We start from the raw sequence: 26,787 nt of genomic DNA on the forward strand, positions 1-26,787 counted from the left end.
AGCCCGTGTGTAGACTTGTCCGGTAGACTTGTCCGGTTTCAGATGCCATTTTCTCACGTGAAAGGTATCACTCGTAAACTTTAGATCTAAATCGGGTCCCGCAGGTCCCGAGTCTCCTGGTAGATCGGGACCAGACTGAACCATGGCGCAGACCGAGAACGGGTAATCAAAACACAAGGAAAAGAGAAAAAAATAGAAACAACGCTAATCCGAAGCTAAGGGTATCATGTCGTAAAAATCTCAAACATCGTCTCCAAAAATGTGGACCGTCCTTGAACCCAATTTTGGGTTTCGGTCGAGTTCATGCTCGCTTAAGCTCCGTCGAACCGTCCCCCGTCGAACACCTCAATTTCTAATGAGGTCCGTTCGCAATGCAAAATGAACTAGATACGGAGTACGCGAAACCGGACTCAAGACTCTCTCCAGATAAATGATCTGCCAGCCCAGCGGGGCGAAGAATCTCTCACGACCCCGTTTCAGAAGGCCCAGAGGGTTGCTACATGAAGCTTAGCTCGTCGTCGCTGCCATCCTCCGAACAAGGAATGATGAACCTTCGCTGAGAGGCAGACCGGACAGCCACAGTGGGGATGTCTGAAATTCGAGGTCGCCCAGGCCTTCGTCGCTCTACCGCACGATGGCCGTGTTTCTCATCGGATCCTGAAGAGGGATGCGCAGTTTCTTCGCTTGTGCGGGCCTGTTTCCTGTTGAAAATGACCACCTCGATCTTGGATGCAGGCTTTGTGCTGAGAGCAGGTTGGCTAGCGGTGTTGTGATTCAACATCTCCCGCAGAATGCGACGCCGCGGAGGCACGGGTTCCAAAGAGGGAGATTTGATATCAAGGCTAGAGGACGTGGATCCACACCGTCTGTCTTCTGAATTTTCAATCACGACCTCGCGAGCAGGCCGCCGACGTTTAGCCGGGCGTAGAGGCGATGAGTCGATTTCCTCAAATTCCCGGTTCGTCCCATCGGTCCCAATAGATGAGGGTGATGAGGTCAAACTCGAGGCGGGTGCTTCGAATCGATCCGACTCGGGAGAGCTGCTATCCGTGGAGCAGAAGATCCAGGGCGTAGGTAGTACAGTCGTGGATATTCGTCTTCTGACGAACACACTAGGCACTGGGTTCACTTTGGCTGCCGGTGTACGGGCAACCCATTCTCCAATGCTTTCTTCCCACCGGAACCCTCTGCGCTGCCCCTGTTCCTCTAGTTCACTCGTAGCTTCCGGACTTGGCTCCTTCCCATTCTGTAGCGCGATGACTGTCTCTTGAATCTCAAGTGCCCACAAATGATCACCCGGTTCCCCGGTGCCCTCTGCAAATCCCATGGCGGCCTCAATGGCAATTTGACTAAGCAGCGCAGATAGACACGACGCACCTGCCAAGCGAGGGAACTGCGAGATAATGCGGTGAATCTCTTGGGCCGTGTGGAGATGTTCGTTGTCCGTGGCACTTCGAAAGCATCGGAAAGCCTGCCGGACAAATAGTGCCAGTTCCTTCATCAAGTCGGCGCGCGATGCCAAAATCTCGCAATACTTTTCGAGTCTGGGGCTTGACGCCATCACACATTGGCTGTCGCCCACTAAAGCCGCATCGTTACACTGCAAAAGACAAGTTGCCAACAAGACGCACCCACGTCTAAACAATTGATGCGATGTGAGGTTGGTAATGTGAGAGATTGGCCTCGATTCCATGTCTTGCACCAGTGTAAATGAAAGATAATTGATGATGTGGCCCGCTTTTGTCCCGTTAAAGATCTCCATATCCTCCGTGTCGCGGGACCGTGAGATATGCATACCACATAATGCCGCCAAGAGACTTGTGATGTGGTTGCTCAGTGCATCTTTAACCAGCATGGGACAAGGTCGGGAAATGTTAGGTTTGCCCGTCGGTGCTCCGAAAGAAGCTCGAGTCGCTCTTCTACGAGCATCGCGGCGCTTGACTGGATGTCCTCTTCTAGGCTTTGGTGCCTCGGTAACCGGACGGATATCGCTGGCGGAAGCCAGTACAGCCTCGATCAACCGTGAAGCGGCAGCGCAGTCATTATCACCTCTAGAAAATGATATGGTGGCACGGGTCATCCAACTGGTCCAATGTTTGGTCGCCATCCATTCTGGAGGCAGCGCGCCACGTATAAGCAGCGTGGAAAGTTCGTTAAAGATAAAGGACCGGCTGGCTGGCCCATAGTGGGTGTACTTTCTCAATAATAGAACAGGGTCCCCGATGCACGACTCCGTGACGGGATTGAGAGCTAGAGGGCAAGGGTAGCTTGTGCGCGTCGAGAGGAACGTTGAGAGGAGTGATTCATACGCGTCTAATTCATGATATCCGCACTTTTCAATCAGTGCACATGCGATGGGATCCGTCACCCATTTGTTCTGGATCATGGTAGATACCAAGTAAATGCCCTGGGCACGAACCGCCTCGCGGAGAGGCTTCCAGCCTCTGCTGTGGGGTGCGTAGAATGACTCCAGTTCCGTAAAGTAGGCATCGCACATATCTTCGTCGCCATCCTTCTCCATATCGTTCTGTGCCTCCTGCTCGCTTGCAATAAACTCCGGCAGGCTGCGCGCGACCATAGAGAGCAAGGAACGTGCACCGCGCTCAGGTTTGGCGGATATGCCATTCGTATCGCGCTTAATGATCCGCGTGTTGCAAAGGAAATTCTGAAAAACGCGGTCGAGGTTGTGGGCTATGTTGGCAAACCCCGAGTCGTCTGAATGGTCGAGAAGCGTCTGCCATGGACTCTTGTGCAGCGGATATCGGTCACGAAAAGCTTGTCGCTGTTCTGATGGGTTCGTTGTCTTTCGCCGGCCAACCGACGATTGGGATCGAACGCTTGACGGGATCTCCCATCGCTTGCCGGTAATAACAGGCGTTGTGAGCTCGATCGCGCCCGGTAACGTCCGAGGGGCTTCCGGGCTGTGAATTGACAATCTGATGCGTTTCCTCCCTCCCCTTCCTTGTCCTCGGCCCGAATAATTATGCCTGTTACGCCGCTGCTCGGGCTTCCTCCCGGGTATCCAAACTGGATCGTCCTCATCCGCGTCCGAGTCGGAGAAGCTGTCTCTGGTACGAACAGGTCCGGCGATTTCCTGCGCATGCGTATTGGTATCCTCGCTCGGATCATTTCTCCTTGACTCGGCCGCGATGATCGCCAGTGTTTCATGGTGTTTCTCGAGTCGACGGTATATGGAGGTCAAAGGGCGCAGCATGCGGTTCGCCCATCGCGCGGTGGGTTGAATGTCGTCCATTAGGAATAAATGGGGATAAACCTATCTACCAAAGCCATACAGCTGTAGGAAAATCCGTCAGTCTCGTCCTCAAAAGGGCAAGCCTTGAGGGGGCTTTGTGTCATACTGCAGTAACGGGGCCTGAAACCAACTCTGCGATGCTGCATGGCAATCACCACACCAGGCCTTCAAGCATTGCAAACTTCGGAGCAATATTAACCTAGGATAAGGGATAAGATATGCTGGAACCCAAAATAAGAGGTGCGTGTCAAATGGAATGCGGACGCGAATGCGAACACCAGCACGGAGATCGGAGGGCAAAACAAAGTAAACAAAGGTGGGTCCCGAATGCGGTCAAGCGCCGGCGGTGAACCGCACCTTGAGGCATTGTTCGCTGTTATATCGAGAATAGCCTCAATAGCAGTGTTTATACACAGATCTAATGCAGAGGTACGTATCTTGTTCTCAGGGAATCTGACAATGACCCAAATTGGAACTGCCGTATGCAAACCCTCAAGTACAATCGCATCATGCACATCCAGATATGGGGCAATATAGTACAACCGAGTCCGTGAGCCTTCTCATTAACCAGGACAGGCTCATCACGTCCAAAAAATATAACAGAGAGAGGAGAGAGATCTAAAATACAGCATTTTTCGCTCATCAAACGTGAAACCCCGAGCCCCTTCCGAAATTCAATCATGGAGTACTTTACTGTTAAGACACAAATGATCAAGAAAGGGAAATACCCGAACTAATCAAATGGCAATAGAGATCTATGCCTTAGACTGCTTGGAGCCCCGGAGCTTGGGGTTGGCAGAAGTGCGCTTCTTTTGCTTGGAGCGCGAGGAGCTGGCATCGCTACCCTCGATGAACTTCAGCAGCTCATCAATGCTGCGAGAGTCCATACCGGAAGCGGCGGCACCGGCACTCTCGGGCACAGTCTGGCCGACCTGGGGCTGGACGCGAGTGCCCATGGTGGATCCGCGAGGGTTAATGGCGATGCGGCGTAGGCGACGGGCTTGGATATCCTTGGCGTGCTTCGCGATGGAGACAGCATTCTGGGTGAGCTGCTCGAGCCATGTCTCGGCCTCCTTGGTGTTGCGGTCCTCGGGGCCAAGCTGAGCAAGGAAGATGTTGTAGGCCTCGCGCATCTTGCCAACGGCAGCCTTGGAGTCCTGGTCCAGAGCCAGGGCCTGGGCAAGTTGGAAGAGGATGGTCGCGGTGTTGATGGACTGCTTGCCGAAGAGATCCTCGCAGACAGCGAGAGAGGCCTCGAACCACTTGCGAGAGTCACCGTATTGCTTAAGGTGCTGCAACATCACGGCGGCGTTGTTCATAGTGGTGATAGAGTCGGGGTGGTTAGCTCCGTAAATGATCTTCCAGAGATCCATGGCGTGCTTGATGTACACCAAGGCAGTCTTGGTGTTACCGGAAGCATGTTCGAACAGACTCAGGTTAAGGTAGGCTAGGATGGTGTCAGCCGAGTCAACACCCAGGGTGCGCTCGGTCACGATAACAGCCTTGCGGGCCAGCTCCACGGCGGCCTCCTTCTCTTCGGTCTGGTAGTAGAGCATGGAGAGCTGGTGGTACAACTTGGCAACCTCGGGGTGAAGGATACCGTAGATCTGCTCGTGCAGAGACAGCGACTCCAGAATGAGCTCCTGGCCCAGTTGCTTCTGGTTCTGCATGAGCGAGATACGGCCGGCCTCCAGAGCCTCCTCGGCCAAAGCACTACGAGGAGCGGCGTCCTTAACCAAGGGCACAATGTTCAGGATATCATCAGCGCAGATGGAAAGGGCAGGCTTGGTTTCCACTTCGGGGCGGCTTGGAGACTTCGACTTGTTGTCACCACCCTTCTTCTTGTTGTTGTTCTTCTTCTTGCCGTCATCGTTAGCATTACTGTTGGCGCCATTGGTGGGAGGAGCCTGCTCCTTGACCTGGGCCTTCGAGAAAGCAAAGTCACGGGCGCCAAGCTGGAGACCCAATTTGATCGAGATATCGCGCAGAAGCTGCAGATGGCGCAGCGAGCTGACCCATCCCTGCTCCAGAGGGTAGCGGTAGCGGACAGAAACTTGCTTCTCGATCTCTGCACGGAGGGACTCGGGAGTGACCTTCTCGAAGGAGAAGTCACCCTCGGGGTAGACCTCACGCAGCGACTCATCGATCTCTGCACGGGGGGCAGCGTTCACATCAGTGCCCAACAGGCAGTTCAGCAGGTGCGCGATACAGGGAGCAACGAATGGAGCAGGGACATTAGACAGGTAGTTGTGAGCAAGGTGCTTGAAGGCACGGGCAACCATCTCCTGGACCAGGAGAGTGGACAGAGCGTGCACGCGAGCACCCTTCTCGTTGGACTGCTGAGCCAACTTGCCCAGATAGCGGACGTTGATACCACGTTTGTGGAGGAGCTGGGTCAGCGACTGGCCATCCATGGGGAAGCCAACATCGCCATCGTGCAGATCCTGGATCAGCTCGGGAATGACCTTGGAGCGCAGGTAGTCGCAAGCATCGCGCACCTCCTGCTCATCCTTGGCCCACTGCTCTTTCTCCTCGTTAGTCTGAGGGACCTGGCCACTGAAGACATCGGGGTTAAGAGACAGGTCGAATCCAGAGATGTCGACGCGCTCGTTGTCGGCGGACTCCTCGGTCTTCTCCTCAGAGCCTTCCTCTGACTTGCCCTCCTTGGGGGCTTCCTCAGCCTTAGCAGCGCGGCGCTTCTCCACCTCGGCCTTGACGTACGCGCTCATCTTGCTACGCCAGTACGCCTCGACAAGCTCCAGTCTCAGGACGGACATGCGGTGGGGGTACACATCGCTGCCATCCTCCTCCTGCCATAAAGCATCCAGAGGAGCAACACGGTACAGATCCAAAACGTATTTCCGGCCATCAGTACCAAGGAGACCCTTGGTCTCAACGCTGCCCTCAAGGTTGTGGCGCTTGCCATCCTTGTCCCAAACCGGGTGCGACTTAATGCGGAGAGCCTTGGACAGCTTCTCAAAGACGGGAACGAACTCCTCGTTGGTGGCAACAACCTCTTTGCCCTCAACACCGCCATAATCGATTTGGTGCTCACCAGGCTCGCGCTGCTTGAAGATACCAGGAACAATACTCTGGCCAACAATGCGCTTACCAAGGTAATCCACGACAACAGTACCGGGAGTGAACAGGCCCTGAATATCGAGCTGGTTGACTGCCTTGATACCCAAAACGTCCTTGCCGACGGCAACGCGTGCAGCCTCATCACCGCCCTCGGAGGTGAAAGTGCCAACGCCATCAGCACCAAAAGAGTAGAAGATATTGTTGTATACAAAAATCTGGGCATCCCGTGCCTCAGTCGGGTTCAGAGGAGCAACCTCACCGCGTGCAACCAGGACGGCACCACGGGCAGCGGCCTCATTATAGTCAGCGAACAGCTTGGAGGTCAAGCGTTCCCGGAAAACGCGATCCTGAACGGTATCGCGGGGCAGTTCGCGGGTGGTCTGAAACTCCTCGTTCCAGTCACGCAGGGTCTCCGCATTGTCCACACCAGAGATCAGGTAGCTCTCCTGAGAGCGAGTGATATCGGGCTGGTGAGTGCTCAAGCTGGATGAGGCCGGGGCAACGAGCCATGGGCTGTTGGGGATCGCGTTCTGGAAGGGGAAGGTAGTCAGGAGATCCTTCTGGTTGTTGGACTCCTGCAGGGCCTCGAAGGCAGTGTTGAACGAGGGCGACAGCTGAGAGAGCAGGGTGAGGAGGGAGTGTGCACTGCCGCTGACATTCTTGGGCATCACCTTCGGGAAAGGATCGAAGCGAGTGTTCGAGCATTTGTTCACAAAGAAGCCCGAGACGTGGGAGGTGATCTGGAACTGCTCACCCTCGTTGGTGGTGACCTGAAGGTACAGCAAGTGACCCTTCTGGCGGAGGTGGTACGGAGCAGGGTTCCACGGCGACAGAGAGATCGACTTGACCGTCTTCGGGAGGGGGGCGTCGGACTTGGGCAGGATGGTCTGCAGCGAAGAGGTACCAGTCAAGTTGTACTTGGCGAGCGAGTGGTCCTTCTCCGACTCAGCAGCAGCAGCGGCCTCGGCCGCGATAGCATCATGCAGGGAAAGGCCTGCAGAGATACCATGAAGGTTGTCTACCCGGTCACCCGCAGCACCAACCAGTTCCCTCATCCGCACAACATGCATGCGGGCCTCCTTCTCGGTGTAGGGGTCCTCCACCAGCACGATCTCGGAATCGGCCTTGAGATCCGGGACCTCAGACAGCTCAATGAAGTCATTGATGCGGGTTCCGTTGTACTCCAGATGGAAGCATGTGTACTGGAAGGTACCGGGGAGCTCGACGATCGATTGACGGACATCTTGTACCTGCTCTTGGCTGGACACCTGTTGACACAAAGGGTCAGTGGTTTCCCATGGCCGTTGAGACAATCCACTTACCATCACCTGGATCTTGAAAGGCTCGTGAGGGAGCTTCACGGAGATCTGGAAGAGACCTTGACACGAGTCAGAAAACCACCATTCCACCTGGCCATGGTTAATCCCACATACCACCGGCATTCTCTTCTTCCACGCCCTCGGGGCCATTGCCGTTTGTCTGCTGAGGAACCTCTGTTGAAATGTCAGCGTATGCCTCTCCAATCGAATGTTGTTCGCGTTTTATGCTTCGATCCGATGTCTCGTGTGACAACGTGGTCTCGAGGGCGGACGGACCTTTCGAGTGTTCCAACTCCCCATTAGATTGCGCCATTATGTCAAATCGGTATAGGATAGCTCCGGCAAAATCAATCTGCGATAGCTATCTCCCGTCGAGCGGAGGCGAAAAAATGAGGACCTGCGGGGACTCGGCAGGGAAGAAAAAAGAGTCGCTAAGATACAAGGATAAGGGCAATTGAAGCAGAAAAGCCAAAAACCCCGTATCCCAGATAGAGAGAGAGATGCAAAAAGGAAATAGTCGGTACAGGAACGGTGGAACGGAGGAGAAAATTTCGCGGATGCGGCATACCCTCGGAAGTGCTCGGGCGGTGGGTTCGGGGAAGGCGCCGCGGAGAGTCTTCTCCACAACCTGGGATTCTTCGAATTGCTTCCGGGCAACAACCCCTTGGTATTGCTTAATTCGACGCTAATAAGAAAGAGGCTCTTTGGATTTGTTAAACCCCGGTCGTTATTCTGTACTTACATATCTAGGTAGGCAGCGACTCATGAAAGTAACTCGTAGGTATATGATGCCTCAGGCCTCAACATGATGACACGCGAGGATATCTTGAGCTTTTTCGAAAGGTGAGAGATAATTCGTAATTCATCGCATCAATAAAATATCGATTCATAGCCATTTCCGAGACATCTAAAGCCCCCTGAAACAGGCTCGTACTGCTGGGTTTCGTCATTTAGCTTCAGGCGTACTTCCCCACAGCGATAAGCAAGTTTTCGACGGACTTTTGACGGTGGATACTCAACTTTGGAAGTATGCAAAATTACATGGGTTTAATATATAGTGTCTGTATGTAAGCATTGCTCAGTTTAACTCGAAATACCACTACAGTTCAAAAGGTGAGAATATTTCTAGGTAGCACGACTTGACTCGGTGGCTCAGGAACCGTCCCACAATTTGACCCCCAGACTAAATTCCAATTCCGGCATTGCATACGCAAAACCAAACATAGAGCTGATATACCCCGGTGGTTTGCCGTATCCCAACTTCCAAGAACGCTAGTCGACACAGCCGGGACTCGGCTACGACACGTTAAAGCAAGCTGAGCCCCAATCGACATTGCCAAGCCCGTGAGATCGAGGAAAGAGACTCCACTGCGCCTCAGCCACAATAACTCGCGCACTCCTTGCTGTTTTCACTTCATACTTCAGTCTCTCGTTATCTCTTTCTTCTTTGTTCGTTGAAGCTTCTTCTTCGATTTGACATTCTTGGGTTTCCACCCGTCCACTCCCTTTTATCAGACGCGTCATCCCCTGGTGGTGTGGCGCTGACAGACCTGAGCCCACACAGTCTACTGTAGCCTTGCTGTGGCTGTTGCGCTGTGCCTTAGATCAAGTCCAATCTACAGACCTCAGTGCATACGGTTGCATTGCAGAACTCCATCTCGAGAGATCCCTAATATTAGATAAGGCGGCGCAACCAAGATGTTATGGAAGCGGCTTGCTCAGCCTCTGACAAGCTATGCCCGACAGGGCTTATCTAGACCTCTTCGGTCCAATGGACGTTTCGTTCAGAACACATTCAAACGCTTCAATTCTTCCGACCCGAAAAACATGGGCCAGTACACCCCCGACCCTACTGATCAGAATGATACGGAAGATGGCAAAGGTCAGAGTCGCAAGAGCGATGACCCCAATCTGAAATCCACCATCCTAAAGATGCTGGAGACCGCTGCAACGACGGCAGCATCTATTTTCATTCTAGGGTGGGTTTGCCTCTCTATGACGGGATATAACCAGGCTAATGTTTACCCAACAGAGCGGCGGGCTACTCGTACCACCGGTACTACAAGTACCTGATCCTGGATAAGATGGACAATGCATTTGAACCAGGTGATCCCGCTCTTGAAGTCGCGGGTGTAGTGTCTGGCAAACACCAGTATACCCAGGAGGAGCACTGGGTTCCGCGAGACGAGCAAACGCGGATTGATGACATTGTTTCCGGGCGAAGCCGCGGTCATTACTATCTCATCGTCGGCGAGAAGGGCACCGGAAAGACCTCTATGCTTCTCGAAGCAATGCGCAAAATCAATGGCCTCAGTTGTGCCATGTTTGAGGCGCATGCCGACCTTGAGATCTTCCGCATCCGTCTTGGAAAGGCCCTGGATTACGAATTCCACGAAGAGTATGTATATCTTCTCTATATTTTTCGTATATTTCCAATCTTTCTGACAGATTCCACAGCTATATTGGCAGCCTTTTCAGTATCCGTGGCCCGCGTGATACCACGGCCCTGCTAGATATCGAACGAGCCTTCAATAAGCTTGAGAAGGTTGCTCTGGCCAGAAGAAAGAAGGGCACGCCGCCGCTTGTCCTCATTGTCAACAGTGCTCACTTGGTTCGAGACGATCACGATGGCCAAGATCTGCTTGAGATGATTCAGCAGCGGGCCGAACAATGGGCTGCAAGTGGCCTTGTCACTACTAGTATGTTTCCAGCCATCATGATGATCGAGTATCACTGATATTTATTTTTAAATAGTTCTTAACAGCGACGATTACTGGGTATACGAGCGTCTGAAGCGCTACGCCACGCGCATGGAAGTCATCCCAGTTACCGATCTGCCCAAGGACAAGGCCATGAATGCATTGAAGAGATACCGCCAGCAGTTCTTCAACGAGGATCTGCCCTCCAAGGTCCTCGAGGAAGTCTATGACAAAGTGGGGGGGCGGCTGTCATTCCTGAACCGAGTTGCCAAGTCCCACAACATCACGTCGACCTGTGACGAGATTTGCCGGGCCGAAAAAACATGGTTCCTCAACAGATGCTGGATTCTCGGTATGGAGATGGATGATGATGTGATGGACGAGCAGAAATATTCGGTAAGCGCCTTACTCCGTCCCGGTTTTACAAGAGCGTACTAAAACATCTCAACAGTCTGCTGCTATGGTCCTGGCTAAGGCTCTAGTCGAGCTTGAAAAGGAAATGGAACAAACCTATGACCCAGAGAGAGGCCATATCTTGCCCGAGATCCCGCTCCACAAAGCACGTGAGATCATGACCCGCGCCGACTTCATCCAGTCTTACGACCACGATAACATCTTCACCATTGACTCGCGAGCAATGGTGCGCGCTGATTCTGTTCCCATGCAGCGCGCCTTCCGGGAGATCTGCGCAATTGAAGGATTCGACAAGCACTTGGACGGCACTCTGGAGCGCATTGGCGACATCGAGAGTCTCGGCCGTACGCGCGAGCTGACTATCAAGGACCTCTGGAATCAGGGCAAGTACAGAATCGTCGTACGGGATACCAAGGGACGCGAGAGTGGGACGGTGGAGTTTGCCGTGGCAGAGAACGAGGGAGGCGAGGATGATTGATGTACATTCCATGTTTCCATGTTTCCATGTCACCTTTTTTGAAATAGATTTTATATTAAATTTTCTTGAAATCTACTCCTGATGCGAGATCTTGGAATATGGTAACTAATAGGCAGCATCGCTCAATATGATCTTTTATACAACTCTCCCAAAGGCGTCTAGCCGAGAACACAGTCTTGCATAGTATCTTGAATAGTATTTATTGAGAACTGTATCAAGAACGGCATCTAGAAATGTATCTAGAAAGCCTCTAGAAGGTGTCAAACGGTGTCCAAAATGGCGTTACTAAACGTGCTAGAATATTCTAGAAAAATACCCTATCATTTTAAGCAATGGCGACTTAAGCTATTGTACCAAGGGGTAGCTCATAGTTATGACATCATCACGTATTCACCGCCGACCTTGGAACATTCCACTTACCTGCCACTTCTTTTTTTCCCCCTGGTCGCGTGGTCCCGCAATTGTTCAAATCTTCGGATTATTGTCTTCAAGTCTTTGCAGCTCGCTCATGTCTCCTAAGAAGAAAACCTCGTCAGAAGGCACTCAGTCGCGTCAGACTGGCGATCCCAAGGCCGATCCCAAAGCTGCCCTTACACCTCTGACGGCCCCTGTGCAATCCCGACTTTCGTCGCCAGCGCGGTTCTCTCTGGTAGTTCTGTGCAGTCTACTTGTGAGCTCGGTTCTTTTCACCCTCACCAGCAGTGTGACGGTGGGCGATCTCGGCCTGGTCAGCAAGCACCTGGAAGAGTGGTGGGAAGTGGGGGGCTTGGTGGCATGGAGAGCCGTCGAGGTCGGTTTGGCCTGGATTTTTGGACTTGACAGTGAGTTGGAACCTTTTGGATAATGAAATGCAGCTAACAACGGTCTTTCTTGCACGCAGGCTGCGATGTCGCATCATTCCTCTTCTTAACGCACCTCCCGACATACACCCTCCTGTCCTTCTTCTACGGTGTCCGACCTACATCCGTTCTGACCTCGTATGCGATCACGGTGCTCTCGACAGTGATTCCATTCGCCCTCTTGCGCCAGCCGTCGTCGGTCCATAATCTGTCTCACGCGCCCTCCGGCACGGTGGCCAACCGAGGCATCCTGCAGGATCGTCTCACCACCGTCTACACCACCCTGACCGCGACCTCTATCTTCAGTGTCGTGCTGTATGCTAGTTATGCAACCTGGCTGCCTGTCCAGCTCGTCACGCGTTTTGAGAGCATTCCCGACATCAGCGCTGTGCATGCCGGACCCAGCGGCCTTCCTGTTCTCTTCATCACCCTGATCCCCGTCGGCTACGCTGTGCGCGACTTCTTATTCGTCAGCTCTGCTGGCCACTCGAAGAGCCCAGCCGACGATGTGGAAACTGAAGAACGCCCGGGAGAGTATCTGTTTGAGTCTATCTATCGCAAGACCTGGGGTCGGCTGTCAGTGAAGACCAGAATTCTGGCTTCTCGCACGTTCCTGCTCGCATCCGTGATACTGCTCAACACCATTGTGCAAGTTGCAGGCACGATCCGAAGCGTCTCTGTGGCAGGGGCATTTTCCTGGGGCTCGATATGGGCTGTGGCGACCTTGGCAGTGGGTGGTGTCTTTGGCTGGGTTGAGGCTGTGGATGGTGTATAAAACGGAGCTAGTCCGCATGGTATCAAGGAGGGGGGAGTTATGACAGCTTGGTTATTGCTATGTGGTTTTGCTAGTGTTGACATGATAATTTTACGCGCTGAGTTAGTATCCTGGTGATTACGGTAGGGTAGAGACAGTAGATAAATGTCACACCTTGTCTAGAACGACGGCTAGAACGACATACTATTGCACACATACTAAGGACGGGTGTGGATGTGATAGCATGATGTCGTTTCTGTTAGCTTCAAGGGATAAGGAACTCTCCGTGTCCGGTAAATTCATGATTCTTCGGTATTGATCTCACTAGCACGTTGCTTCTGATCTAATACCTGAATACATGGGATGTCTTTAGTCTTCGAAATTAATCACAATTCTATGTTCATTATCGCTAAAGCTTCAAATATGGTCTAGTTTGCTTTCCACATAATATATATCTGCAATCGTATTCGAATGAGACACAACAAAGAAGTATACCAAGGAAGAGATTAAATCACTGAGACGCCGACGCGGGGTTCATCTCAACCTCATCTCCAGTGACCTCCCGCTTCAGCGCGTTGGTCTGCTTATCGCTAGGTAGAAGCCAACCCGGATGCAGAACATTGAAGACTGCCACAGCAACAACCATCATGGCTCCATCCAGGCCAACGAAGTAGCTCTCATGGGTAATCAGGTACCCAGTCCAGCCCTGCAACAACTCGATCGTTCGGTAGATGCTCCGGGCATAGATGCACAGCACAGAGAGGATCATCGCGCCAAGCAGAGGAATAACGGACCCGGTCAATTGCTGTAAAAGACGGCGGCGCATGGTGCGACTGATGAAATCGACTGCGAGGAAAACGAAGATGGTGATGGAGAATAGTTGGAACACGATACCAGCCACCATGACGTGAGTGCCGGGTGCGGTGTTGCCGTGGACCTTGGTGGCTTGTCCAGATGCCATTCCACCACCGATTGCCTGCACGGCTAGCGAGACTATGTCGCAGGTGACGAAGATCCAGAGGTAGAGGCTCGGTTTGAGGATGGATGATTCACGGCCAAGGCGTCGGATGAATTCACCGAGGAGCACGTAGATGCCTGCTGTGAAGAAAGTGGGAGCTATGAGAAGGTAAGCACCACTATGTTTTTACTCGAGTTTTTCTAGGCTTATGGGAGGCTGTTTGTTACTCACCAATGATAAGGGTGGAAATCTGCATCAGGAATGCAGTCGAGTTATATGGGCATTGCGATGACCAAGTTCGGCCGGCCCATCCAATAATTTCCACTGAGGAAATGTTAGTCGCACTGGTCTTGCAACCCAGGGAGCTAATCGAGAATATCAGAACTTACCAATGCATCCGACACTGAAAACGCTGGTCCACCATGTGCGCTTCCAGCACATCTGGGCTGTGTGTAGAATCATTGAGATTCCGAAGAGGACGCAAAAAGCAATACCCGCTCCTAGTGATGGGACATATCCGTATGAGGTACCGACACCAGGAATTTTGGCGTGGCAGCCAACCAGCAACTCTTGTTCGAACATGATAGGCTCGGAGAATTCACACGAAACTCCTACAGGTCGGAAAATTAATCGAGAAAAGGAAAGAAAATATGCGCGGGCGTAATAATAGATCGAAAAATCGGAATGCAAGAAGTTGTCAGACAGCCGGCTGGATAGCGAGTTTATAGAAGACGAAGGATTGATGGGCCGTTTGATCGAGATAATAGAAACGGGTCGCAGTTGAGAGAAATTGACAAACGAAAGGATTTCCGAAAAGGTAGGCTTCCGGTTTTACGGGGATAAGTTGGTAAAGAGGCCACAAAGAGGCTGAATTTTTAACGGCGGTGTATATAAAAGTCAGAAGGAATCATGGCTGAGCAATGTGTGAGCCCCCACTATTCAAGAACGGCTTGCGAGCTATGGGAGGCCACGCGTATTTGAATCGCATGGTATAACGGGTTTTGTGCTCGGGGAAATCAATCCCGAGTCTCCGTGAGTCAATGTCAACTCGTCTGGCGTCAACGGATCTAGCAAATGGTGGGTTAGGGAACGGCGAAATTTAACAAGTGGGGGTTGTCAGCCATAGGGAAAAGTGGGCCACCACTATGCATTGTATAGAAAACCAAGACGAAATGACATCAAAGCCAGGAACCAAGCGACATTGGACAGACCTTGACCGGGACTCGGTCGGACAGAACCGCCCGCCATGTTTCGCATAGCTTTAACCTCGCAAGCTCCTCCCGTTTAGGTTTAGCCCCGATGGGCCCGGGTGAGCGCTTGGCGGCCTCAGCGCGAGACTCGGCGAATTTTCGATGCTTTTCCGCTATGTCCCGGTCCGACGTTCCGTGTTTGGCCCCTACCACGTATTTGTTGACTTTTTATGTCGGTGAGATCCTTTAGATCGAAGATAGCCCTGGGGAGCTGTAAATCCGTTGCATATATCAACTCATCCGTCAGCTGCAACTGGGCTTCGTCGTGCAGCGCAATCAACGCACATTATACAGTTCAGACCTGACAAGTCACCTGAGTCCAAGATTGCACGAGTCAGTCGCATCTACTTAGAACTCAGTTAAGGCCTAGAACCTCAGCCCTGGGACTTCCAACGTTGGTAGCAAGGTTTGTGGCTTTTTTCTATACCTTTTTTTGGCAGACGTGATGCGCGCTATGATGACTTTCCAACCTTGGTGGTGATGGACCCACTACTCCGTATGTGTGACAGATTTTGACGCATGGGCAAACGGTGCGAACGGTGGGCTCGATACCTGGCCCCTTTCATTATTCATGAGGTTGCTGATTACTTGAAGCGATGGCGTCTTTGAGCCCATCTGATTTCCTCCCTACGAATATACGAGCGTGGTTTCGATCCAATGAACAATTATAATTGCCTGCGGCGAACCTTCCAACAGTCTAAAAAGTCTCTCGCTAGATTCTGGGCAACGCCCCGCCTTTTCTTTCCACCAATCCGGGCAGCACCTATGAGAAATTCGGCGTGTCATATGTCTCAGGAGGATCTACAAGCCGATTAGCATCGAACAGAAACAGAACCGAAAGGAGAAGTTAATACCCACCCTGCTGTTGCTCGATAATGTACTTTCTCGTCTCAACCACCTTCTGCTCGAACTCGGCGCGCAGCTCTTGGTGGTGAATTCTAACTTTTTCATTACGCATTGCAGCACCATCAACAGCCGCCTGCGCAACATGATAGCGCGAGGTGTGATTGACAAGCATCATATCAAAGGGCGTTGTGGTGCTGCCCTCCTCTATGTATCCTGCAATCGAAACACGGTCCAGACGCGGGCGACCGAATAGCAAGCCCTGCAGCTCAGTCGGATAGCCGTGATAATTGAAGTGAATGGGCCTGTCCGCGGTGAAGAGGTTGTCATACCGTTGAGTAGACAAGGCGTGCGGGTGTTGACCCTCGTTCTCAAGAATCATGAGGTCTGTCACGTTCACCACACGAACGCGCAGATATGGTGCTCGCTCGCGCAGTATCGCCGCAGCTTGGATCACCTCAAACATGACCTCGACACCAATGCCCACCAGGACCACATCTGGATCCAAGCCGTCGTCGGTGCTGCAGAACCTCCAAACAGATGCTCCCGCACGGCAGTGGTTCTCGGCTTCATCGGGTGTGAGATACACCGGAGTTGGCTGTTTCGAACCCACCATCAGATTGATGTAATTCTTTGACTTCAGACAGTGATGCACTGTAGTCAGGAAAGTGTTTGCGTCTGGTGGTAGGTAGACGCGGGCGGCGTTGGACTTGAGCTTGAGAACAGCGCCGATGAATGAAGGATTCTGGTGGGAGAAGCCATTGTGCTCCTGGCGGGTCCAGGTGCTGGTTTCGATGTAGTTGATGCTACTAACAGGGCCGTGCCAGGTGGTCTCTCGGGCCTGGACAGAAATCAGTTAATGAACAGGTTGTGACTGAAAAGAGGCAAACTTACCATCTTGATGAATTTGGAGTACTGCACCATCATCGTGTGGATGATTCCCAAGAAGCTCTCGTATGACGGGAAAATACCCACACGACCCGTCAGGGTGTATCCCTGCATAAAGCCCTGACACATATGCTCACTCAGGACCTCAATAACACGACCGCCACGCGCGTTGGAAAACTCATCCCATTGGAAGTTGCGGCCGGTCTTTTCGAATACGGCGTCAAGCTTGTTGCTTTCCAGCTCGTCCGGCGAGAACAATCGCACACCGTGCGGGTTCTCCACGAAGACCTCACTAATCAGCTTGCCAACTACCTTCATTGCACTTTCCTTTGAGCCTTTCTTCACGCAGAACTTTTTCCAGTCTGGTAGCTTGGGCGCGACATAGCTGTTGTAGGATTCGATGCGCTGTCCCAGCTTCTTTTCATTCTCCGTTGGGATGACCGATTTGATCTCATCGATGACATCGCCATTTTCTGTGAAGAGTTCTTCAGGCTTATAGTCCGAGAGCCATTTCTGCAGTAAGCCCAATTGCTGGTCGTCGGACTTGGCCTTGGGGAGTGGCACTTGGTGGGAATGGAATGATCCTTCGATGTATTGACCATTGAGCTGCTTCGGACCGGACCATCCCTAGGATATTGTGAGTATCATCGATGGTTTCCTCCGGCTGCTAAGCTTACCTTGGGTGTTCGCAGAATCAACATTGGCCATCTAGGTTTGAAAATTGGCTTTCCGGAGCGAGCGGCCTGCTGGATCTTCTGAATCTCTTCCACAGCCCAGACCATAGAACAATGAAGGTCTGTATCGATATCATCGAGATCTTCCACAAAGCGGACCTGGTACCCATATCCGCTGAAAAGCGCTGCTAGCTCCTTATGATCCATACACCCGAAGATGGTGCGCTCGCTGATCTTGAAACCGTTAAGGTGGAGGATCGGAAGAACTGCACCAGACTCCTTGGGATCGATGTACTTGATTGCATGCCATGAACTGTTTCCGGTCAGGACCGCACTTTTAAGAAAGATGCTGTGGGACATACGTAGCAGTTGGCCCGGATTCGGCCTCGCCGTCCCCAATTATACAAGGGACGATCAAATCGGGGTTATCCATGACTGCACCAAAGGATACGGCCAACGCATAGCCTAGCTCTCCGCCTTCGTGAATCGAGCCCGGTGTTTCGGCATTAATATGACTAGAGGGTGGAGCTGTCAGCATGCGTAGATATCAGGGGATTTGGTGAAGCTCACCTAGGAAGGCCGGCCGTTGTACTGAACGTTGAAACAAGCTGATGAAGACCTTTGCTGTCACGAGAATACTCCGGATAGAACTTCTCCAGGGATCCTTCCAGCCACAGTGCTGCTTGAATCGCGGGCGCTCCATGTCCCGGACCGACAACATAAAGTAGGTCGAGATTTCTCGTCCTGATGAGATAGTTCAGGTGAGAATACACCATAACGAGACCGGGGCATGTTCCCCAGTGACCTGCCAAAAAAAAAAGCCTGTTTAGCACACAAAGCGACTATAGTGAAGAGTACACTATGTTGAGCTCACCGAGCAACCGAGGCTTAATATCATCGAAAGTAAGGTCTCTTTTCAGAAGAGTATTGTCCTTTAGGAAAATCATCGCTATGTGACAATTAGTACTTGTACCACGAAGTATCCCAATTGTATAGTGCACTTACCTGCCGCAATGTAGCACGCCGCTCGGCGAAATTTGAACAAGGCATCGCAAGCTTTTTGATCCAGAGTCTCATGAGGGAGTTTGATTTGCAAGTCCTTCAAATAATCTGGCAACTGCGACGGCAATGGTTGCGGATTTGGCCGATCGATGACTTCGCCAGGCATGATTGCGAACGGGTGGAGTTTTGGCACGGGTGATCAACACTGGAGGAAAAAGTAAAGAGATTAGAAGGATAAGACGAGCAACGATAGTGGATTGGGAAAAGAGAAAATAGTCGACCGGATGCAGCTCAGGAAAAGAAAGTACGGGGGTCACGCCTTGGGGTCTCGCCATAGCAGGTTGACTATTCGATCCACCTTCTTCCCCTCAGCGACGTCACAACGCTTCACACTTGACATCACCCCCACCTGGAACAGGATAACAGAACAACACGATAATCAGTTGGTCTACTAGATCCAACCTCATTGCAACAAAACTTCTCTAGCATTCTCTCGCACCCTTCGAACACAGCCATGGCGAAATCTGTCCTTGCGGTGAATGCCGGATCTTCGTCCGTGAAGATAACGTTCTATACGTTTGAGAACCCACCCAGAGCTATCGCCGATGCGCAGATCTCTGGTATCACGGCACCCCCGCCCACTCTCAAATATCAGCACGGCTCTGTCAAACACAAGGAGGAACTGCAGGAGAAGCTCAGCACGCCTCAGGATTCCTTTAAGTACCTGCTGAAGCGTTGCTTCAACGATCCCGAGCTATCCGAAATCGCCAGCGAGAGCGATCTAGCATATATCTGCCACCGAGTCGTCCACGGCGGCGACTATCGCGACTCGGTAGAGATCACTGATGAGTCTCTTCATCATCTAGAGGCATTGGAAGATCTTGCGCCGCTGTATGTTTTTTCCCGTGCCTCACAATCTGCCATACGCTAATAAACCCACGTCGTATTAGACACAACTTTTCAGCTCTGGAAATCATCCGCCTCTGCCGAAAAGAACTCCCAAGCGTATCCAGCGTCACCTTTTTTGACTCCGCTTTTCATCACACGCTGCCCGACTATGTGCGAACATACCCCATCGACCAGGGCGTCGCAAAAGCAAATGGGCTACGCAAGTACGGATTCCACGGGATCAGCTACTCGTTCATTCTCCGCTCCGTAGCGCAATTTCTGCGAAAACCACAGGAAAAGACGAATTTGATCGTGATGCACATCGGAAGCGGAGCCTCCATCTGCGCGATCAAAGAGGGGAAATCGATCGATACCTCGTGAGCGATAACCCCCCTCGGTATCATCAAGGCGTGCACTAACGGATATTACCAGGATGGGTCTTACTCCCCTCGCAGGATTGCCGGGCGCGACGCGTAGCGGCGATATTGACCCCTCGTAAGTTTAATCGCTCGATAGTCTCGTGTTAAAGCTAATTGCGCTCGTGATCCCCAGGCTGGTCTTTCACTATACCAATGACGCGGGGAAGTTGAGCCCCGCTAGTACCAAGGAGATGCATATCAGCACGGTGCGTAGATGCTCCAGCCCCTTGCGGTGTTCGAAGTACTAATTCCCATATGTGACTTGTTAGGCAGAAGATATTCTCAACAAGAAATCCGGCTGGAAATCATTGACGGGGACGACTGATTTTGCAGAGATTGCAGTTGAGAATCCGCCTTCGGAGGCGCACAAGCTTGCTTTTGATATCCTCGTTGATCGCATTTTGGGGTACATTGGAAATTACTACGTCAAGCTTGGCGGGGAGGTCGATGCTCTAGTTTTCGCTGGTGGCATCGGCGAAAAGAGTGCGCTGCTGCGCCGCACACTATCTGAGAAATGCAAGACTCTTGGTGTGGCAATCGACCCGCAAGCCAACGACAAGGGGCCTCAAGATGACGAGACCGTGATGGATATCTCCAAGGGCGCCGGCAAGGGGCCCCGGGCGCTGATCTGCCAGACTAATGAACAGGTGAGTCAATAACAGGTGCTGCAGATACACGTTCGCTAATCCTCGTCTCTCAGTTCGAGATGGCTTACCACTGCATCCGCGCGCGATCGTAAATTCCCCGAAGAGAGATCGAGTGGAAGGATGTCGTGATCGGATAGACAATAGCTTCAAATGCTCGGTACATAAATTCCAAATCAAATGTGACAGCTCGGATTGACCCAGACCTGCGACAACGATGAGTGGTTTACTTGTAATCTCGGACGCGTCAAAATATCTCTCGATTGAGTTTGTTGCCAGGAACGCGCCGATACTCATGTAGCTCAGTCAAATGGACTTTTGTCATTCCAAGGGGAGAGACAGGTCCCTGCATACCAATGCAATCCAACATCGGCCCCCCCAATCTGAAGATCAAGGTGGTCTGGAAGTCCGTGGGTTCTATGATTGGGTGGCTGAGGAACAAGATCATGAATGGATGTGATCCATCACGCTGACCAGGTAGTCGGATTCGACAGCCTGCATTCGGGGGGAAGCTGGTACCCTTCCGCGATTCCCCAAGGTTGGGATGATCCCCTAGTGCAATGCATGATGCGGGAAGGGGGAGCTAATCGCCGGGTCGCGATCGGGGAAGACGATCGCTCTGGGGCTCAAGGTGAAGATCCATCGGTCGAAGGGCTGATCTGCAAGATTATGAAAGGCCTCCAGATCTTGCTGCGTACTGCGAGTGCTAGGTCTATTTGCATTCTGGTCTGCACAGAGGACAAGAAAGGCACTGCATGATACAGAAGATCGATGCAGTATGTCACCGTCAACAAGGGGGTGGTGGACAAGGTCATGGGATCGACACTGCAGAGTGTCGTGCTTTTGCAGCGAGCAATCAGTGTGTCATAGTTCAGCCGTACAAAGACCAGTACTTTAAGATACCGGGCCCGATCTGGTCGGGACCAGGGGCAAGTGCTTTTCCCAACCTCGCATCTTTCGGACGCAACGTCTGATAGGTGAGCTCCACCTGCCGGCGCTAGTGGTGTTGGAGACATTAGCCGTACGGAGTACCTGTAGATTCTCCACTGCCTGCGGAATTCCTAGCGAGAACCCGTCGGGTTCCAGGAGAAGGTGGTGGGTCGATGGCGTGAAGTGTATTCACATTGTACTCCGTATGGTTCGGTCCGTCCATAGTGCTCCTCCCCCCGTGCATCCAACTGAGCGTCACTCGGCTCAAAACCGGCTGCACGATGTGCATCTTGTCCAGGGGCGATCCAGCAGGGGGGAAAAGAGGTCGATCGAGCCCGACACTGTGGATGTTGGGGCTGTGGACCGGCGATCGTCATCTCTATGGTTTTTTTGGTCTGGCACCTGTGATGGACGTGGATTGAGGCTGTCCCTTGCCAAAAATGGATCATATCCACTTCCTGCTGGATGATTTCCGGCTGGTCTGTTACGAGTATTTTGCCTCACGGGTGTCACCGTGTGGCTTTCCGACGGATTCTCCTAGGCATCGATTTCTTTGGCCAAGATTATAGTGCGAAACCGATCGGGCGCTTAACAAAGAAAGTACCGCGGAGCTCTCGTCTCTCGGATGCATCGTGGATCATTGACGGGTCCCAAAATCCCGGGTGAGCGCAGTCCAGTTTTCAGCGGAGTACGGCGGAATACGCTCCAGACCTCTGTGGATATTTCCCACTTATTCCAGAATGATTCTCTTTACGGAGACCCAATTTCTAGGAGGACTCACTAAGATCGTCCGGCTTCGCTTCCGCGCAGCCCTATCACGCCACTCATGTCGGTCCAGATGACTTGAAATGGAACCGGAATCGGGGCTGGAGGTTCATCAGACAATGAAGAAAAGAGCCGCCACCAATTTGAGGGATCGACACATCGATCGGCTGTCATACGAACAAAAAAGAGCCCAACCCTGTCACGCGTTATCGCGCAGTGAACTGATTCGATGTCAATGCGGCCGGCTCTGCCTTCCGCCAGTTCTGTTGTTATACCCCTATCCCTGCAAGCGCCACTCTGTAGGCGCACTGCATGGCGCACGGCTGTGCCCACCCCGTACTGGCCATGGAAACAACTTTGATCGAGCCTATACCGGGGGCACCTATACTATACATTGATAGCGTAGGGAAGATAGAAAGGTAAGCTTGGCAAGCGGTTCATGCAATCGAAACCTTGTTTGAGAACTAATGCATCGAGCCGAAGTCTGGAGTTCTCAGGAGCCCGTTGTGGCGACTTGGATTTGTTTAGCTTTGCAAAGTACCGGAGCTCTGGATCGCCCGTTTCACCTTGGCCCCCAAAGGGAAATCCTACACTCAAACTGGTTCCCAGCTTCCTGAACAGGGTAATCAACGGGGCAACGGAGCAGGAGCCCGGAGACCGCACTGGGGCCAACAGACCCGCGACCTTCCAAGTTCTTTCTTTCCCGTTTCTAGCGCGGTTCGAGCTGTAAAATGGAGAACGGGGTCTTCCCGAGGCGAATCCATGGAATGGATGCTGTTGCCGGGTCCACCAGGGGAAGGAAAAGGAAGCTCGTTCCCCTACGTAAGCCGACCGTCCCTCTTTTTCTCTCTTTTTCTCAAGGCCCCCGAGGAAGATACCGTACCGGTACAGTTCTAGCGCATCGAAAATACCGTAGAGGGCCCAAATGATGGGGTCTCTCAACCGCGTGCGACCCACAGGGGATCATCGTCAATTCCCATCCGGTCGTCACGAATAGGAAGCTATCCTGGTCGATGGCTTGGAGTGGAGGACCCGATACCGAAGCATCGTCTGTAGTCCCTTTACCTACATAGGTCCTCAGTGGCATCACCAGCCATGTCTCGATCCCACTAACGGCCGCGGAGTGCGTTCCGCGGTAGATCACCAGTCCCGATTGCAATGAGACAATTCGATTGAGACCCTCACCACATCTATTCAACGCCGTTCATCTTTCGGAGCTTGCAGGCTGAGACAAGGCTTACGAACCCGCTTGAGAGATATGCCAGGGCAAGCGAGACGTCCCGTCACACCCACAATTTGTGGCTGGATGGGGAAACGGTGCCTGGCGGCTCCAGTGTGGCGAATACTGAGAGCTGACGCAAAGGTGTGCCCTGAATAGGGGATATGGGGGTGGAGCCGGGGGACTGTTTTGTGTAATTCCCGGACCACTGTATGGACGGAGAAAGAAGGAGTCCAGAATGTTTCCATGAGCAATTTACGCTGTATCGATATCGTTACATACCACCACTGCCCAGGAAAACCTAAGAAGACCCAAGACTCCGGGAGGCTAAGGAGACTAGAAAGGCTAGAAGACTGAAAGAATGTTCATACGTAACCGAGACTGGAAGTGGATTTCCTTGCGCGGGATGTGATTTGGTTGAATCGCGCTCCGTAACGATGGAGCCTGAGTGGCGCCCCGCGGTCCACCCCCTATGATGGATCCTTTCCTTTCCCCCAACGGGATCGCGTAGATACGTTTGGTGATCGATCCGTTGGAACACGGCGCTTCCCCGGAGAGATACCACAAAAGTAATGAGACCGAGTCTCAGCAGACACTCATGAGACAGAGGTAGGGGTCAGCCGCGATGCTTGGACAGCGAACGATTGGGTTTTCGCTTTGTTCCACCGGCCGGGGACAGTCACGAATGGGGCGCTCCGAACAGACCTCTCCGAGACCACTCAGATAAAGTGTTCGGAGTTGGGAAAGCGAAAGTGGCTGACGGGGTAGATGGCTGTCCATTGCACGGAGAGACCGAATGTTTGGTCTTCAGTAGTCCTACGATGTTAGGTTGGCTAGGGGATGAACGTGATACCTCGTACCTAGGCATCATATGTCAACGCGACCGGTGTTTTTCTCTCTTTTCTAGTGTTTTACCCTGGCATTAGGGTTGGAAGGGCTAGTTCTCAACTCTCCTTGGGTAGCTAGTACTCTTCCAGTTAGCAAGTGATCCATCTTGTCCGATGGAGCCCGACCACGCGAGTCGTATGTCTATCGGAAGTCTAGTTCGGATGGATCCGTTTTCTGCTCCTGCGGCTGTTTTTCCTGCCTCCCCTTCTCCACTTATGTACAATGCCCGGCGATTCGGTACCTAGCTTCCATATGTGGAGAGCTCATCTGGGCCAGGACCTTTTTTCACCTTTTCTTGGGGGCTGCATCGTACTTTTGGATTAATATATCAAGGGGGTGGCCGATGCATCCAAGATCGATTTGTGACGGATCAAAGTTCGCATTTTGATTGATAGCAAAAATCAGACCCGATCTACCTGGCGCTACTGCAACACTACTTTTAGCTAGACGTTGGAGAACGCAGAAAGGGGGCCCGCGGTCGCGTTCCTGTTCCCCGGGACCAGGGACGGGAGAGCCGCTCTGCTAAACAAAATATGGAACCCTCCATAAGCTTATGATTCTCAAAAAGTAGTAATTTATTTTATTTTTGTTTTTAATTTTTAATTATTTTTTTGGTAATTTATGATTTATTGATTTTCGATTTAATTACCCTTTTTCGGGTTTCCTGCTAGCCAAAGGAAATAAGGGAAGATCCTCCTAGGCTCTTTCACATAAGCCAAGCTCATCCTATATCTACGCAATCATTTCCCCCCTTGTGCTTCTCTTCGTTTGTTATTTGACTTCCCCCGGGACATACTTGACAACATCCGCCCTACCTCCAACGCCTCCCTACCTACCGCCCTGTCTTCTCCCTTCTCCCTTGCGATACATCGCTGGTTTTCAACCGGATCTACCGGGCACAGTTCCGCGGCACTTCTCCTTTCCAGGGCCTCCCTTGCCGGCTAAGCTCCATATCCCTTCTGGCCGTTTCCTGGGTTCAGATCGCGATTTCATGGCTGTGATTCTGCAGCCACCCTCCCGCTTATCTTTTTAAATTTCTATTTTTTATTGGCGGTGGAAAATCCGATTCGCGATCTCGCGGTGGCACAGAGCAAATAAAAAGCAACGCGCGACGACCTGTCGAACCAATCTTGAAAAAGCCCGCCATTCTCATTTGTCGGTACTGTGTCGTCACATTCCTGCCCTACTATCTGCTGGCGCCCGCATTGTTCCAGCGGTCATCTTTAAAAAGGATCGCCTTTTCCGATCTCGACTGCACCTGCATCCATCCATCTGCGCCGCCCATCCTCGTCTAGAACATTTTTCACCTTTTCCTTTTTTGCGCTTCGGGGGGTGGATTGGGAGCTCGTTTGACAGGCGATTCCCCGAGTTCGCAAAACCTATAAGAACCGTTCGTGGTGTTTCGTTGGTGAGTTCTTCATCTCATCATCATTCCTGACCCTGCGCGTTACATTTGCAACCCTCGCCCTCTTATCTCAAACTCGCTACTTCGCACTTCTATCGTTCTCAGCTTGTCTAACGATGGTCGCCTCCGCAGAACTCAACATGATTCTCCGAGATTTGTCGGCCTTCAACATGGGACGAGGTGCCTACGACACTACGGGTGTCAAGAAGCCTGGCGCTCCTCCACCACCTCCGAAATAAACCACGTCCGCGATACCCATCCTCATACTTGTTCCCGCTCAGCGGTAATGCTTTGGATTCTGTCTGGCGCCCACGGATGCTGGAGTTTGATGCCTTCTACGTTTTGGAGTTTCACCCTCTTTCGGTGAGTTCCTTCTATGCCACGCCTCGCATTGGGCAGCAACGCTAACCGGCGTGTCTAGACACCTGTATCACTATTTACTTTGTCACCGTTAATTTATTTCGGTCATATCTGCTGTTCATTCGCCACTGGCCTTGCGCGACCTCATTATACCCTTTTAATTCGTGCTCTCTGCATCGATTTTTGAATTTCCCGCAGCAACGCTTCTTTCGACTTTTACTTCTTCTTCTTCGCATCCTTGTCTTACCATCTCGGATACTCTCTCACACGCCTTGAACCCGCCTCACCTCATATCTCTCTCCGACACGACTCCCGAGATTTCAACTGTTCGATATCTCAAAAGTGCCTTTTTTGTTGATTTTTTTCTGATATTGGTTGGTTTTTTTTTTTTTGTTATTATTCCCACGGCGTTATGGCATAGATGGGATGGATATTATTGCATGGGAATGCATGGGCTGATACCAGAAGAACCTAGACCTTCGACCTCGCGGTCAATAACACGTTTCGCTGATTCTGATTCTATTTTGGGCTGTTCCATTTCTGTCTTGTGTTTAATTTTTGATGTCTGTACAATACTTGCGCAATTGAATGTAAGCGCCGATCAAAATTTTCCTTCGCTCCACGGTCTAGACTCTTCCTGTCTTGCGCCATAGCACAAGTTCCCGTGGACCGACTGTCGTGTTCCTTGGGGTTTGACGGTGTCCCAGGCAGGGTGTGTAGACCGTCGGGCAGATTTGCTTGATGACCGCCGAGCCAGGAACCGCCAGCCGATTTACGATGGTCATTGTTGCTGCTTCGCTAGATAACTCCCGAGCCC

The 26,787-nt window shown here is 52.0% G+C and overlaps 7 protein-coding genes across 7 annotated transcripts; 3 read left to right on the plus strand and 4 right to left on the minus strand.

The window, feature by feature from the left end:
• Positions 1-496: 496 nt before the first annotated feature.
• On the minus strand, positions 497-3,253 carry N7498_003647 (uncharacterized protein; the record flags this gene model as incomplete). Its single annotated transcript, XM_058450709.1, has 1 exon — positions 497-3,253. One exon carries the CDS (start codon positions 3,251-3,253, stop codon positions 497-499), a length of 2,757 nt encoding a protein of 918 aa, XP_058310171.1.
• Positions 3,254-4,008: 755 nt separating this feature from the next.
• Positions 4,009-8,024, minus strand: N7498_003648 (translation initiation factor 3 subunit CLU1; the record flags this gene model as incomplete). Its single annotated transcript, XM_058450710.1, has 4 exons — positions 7,930-8,024; positions 7,768-7,827; positions 7,657-7,712; positions 4,009-7,602 (listed from the first exon to the last, which is right to left on the minus strand). The coding sequence occupies exons 1-4, from the start codon at positions 7,964-7,966 to the stop codon at positions 4,009-4,011; spliced, it is 3,747 nt and encodes a 1,248-aa protein (XP_058310172.1). The 5' UTR covers positions 7,967-8,024.
• A 1,456-nt stretch (positions 8,025-9,480) lies between these two features.
• Positions 9,481-11,244, plus strand: N7498_003649 (ATP-binding protein; the record flags this gene model as incomplete). Its single annotated transcript, XM_058450711.1, has 5 exons — positions 9,481-9,632; positions 9,686-10,051; positions 10,111-10,352; positions 10,408-10,748; positions 10,804-11,244. The coding sequence occupies 5 exons, from the start codon at positions 9,481-9,483 to the stop codon at positions 11,242-11,244; spliced, it is 1,542 nt and encodes a 513-aa protein (XP_058310173.1).
• A 508-nt stretch (positions 11,245-11,752) lies between these two features.
• On the plus strand, positions 11,753-12,858 carry N7498_003650 (uncharacterized protein; the record flags this gene model as incomplete). The annotated part of the gene is made up of 2 exons (XM_058450712.1): positions 11,753-12,065; positions 12,125-12,858. 2 exons carry the CDS (start codon positions 11,753-11,755, stop codon positions 12,856-12,858), a joined length of 1,047 nt encoding a protein of 348 aa, XP_058310174.1.
• A 490-nt stretch (positions 12,859-13,348) lies between these two features.
• N7498_003651 (RTA1 domain-containing protein) lies at positions 13,349-14,377 on the minus strand (the record flags this gene model as incomplete). The annotated part of the gene is made up of 3 exons (XM_058450713.1): positions 13,349-13,953; positions 14,027-14,119; positions 14,185-14,377. 3 exons carry the CDS (start codon positions 14,375-14,377, stop codon positions 13,349-13,351), a joined length of 891 nt encoding a protein of 296 aa, XP_058310175.1.
• Positions 14,378-15,808: 1,431 nt separating this feature from the next.
• Positions 15,809-18,618, minus strand: N7498_003652 (putative phosphoketolase; the record flags this gene model as incomplete). Its single annotated transcript, XM_058450714.1, has 8 exons — positions 15,809-15,846; positions 15,904-16,729; positions 16,783-17,403; positions 17,454-17,763; positions 17,813-17,965; positions 18,021-18,255; positions 18,325-18,399; positions 18,456-18,618. 8 exons carry the CDS (start codon positions 18,616-18,618, stop codon positions 15,809-15,811), a joined length of 2,421 nt encoding a protein of 806 aa, XP_058310176.1.
• A 348-nt stretch (positions 18,619-18,966) lies between these two features.
• N7498_003653 (uncharacterized protein) lies at positions 18,967-20,498 on the plus strand (the record flags this gene model as incomplete). Its single annotated transcript, XM_058450715.1, has 6 exons — positions 18,967-19,343; positions 19,403-19,717; positions 19,773-19,835; positions 19,893-19,965; positions 20,029-20,406; positions 20,460-20,498. The coding sequence occupies 6 exons, from the start codon at positions 18,967-18,969 to the stop codon at positions 20,496-20,498; spliced, it is 1,245 nt and encodes a 414-aa protein (XP_058310177.1).
• Positions 20,499-26,787: the final 6,289 nt, after the last annotated feature.

The sequence above is a fragment of the Penicillium cinerascens genome, assembly GCF_028974065.1.
Source record: "Penicillium cinerascens strain IBT 15544 chromosome Unknown contig_24_segment0_segment0, whole genome shotgun sequence".
Classification (NCBI taxonomy): domain Eukaryota; kingdom Fungi; phylum Ascomycota; class Eurotiomycetes; order Eurotiales; family Aspergillaceae; genus Penicillium; species Penicillium cinerascens.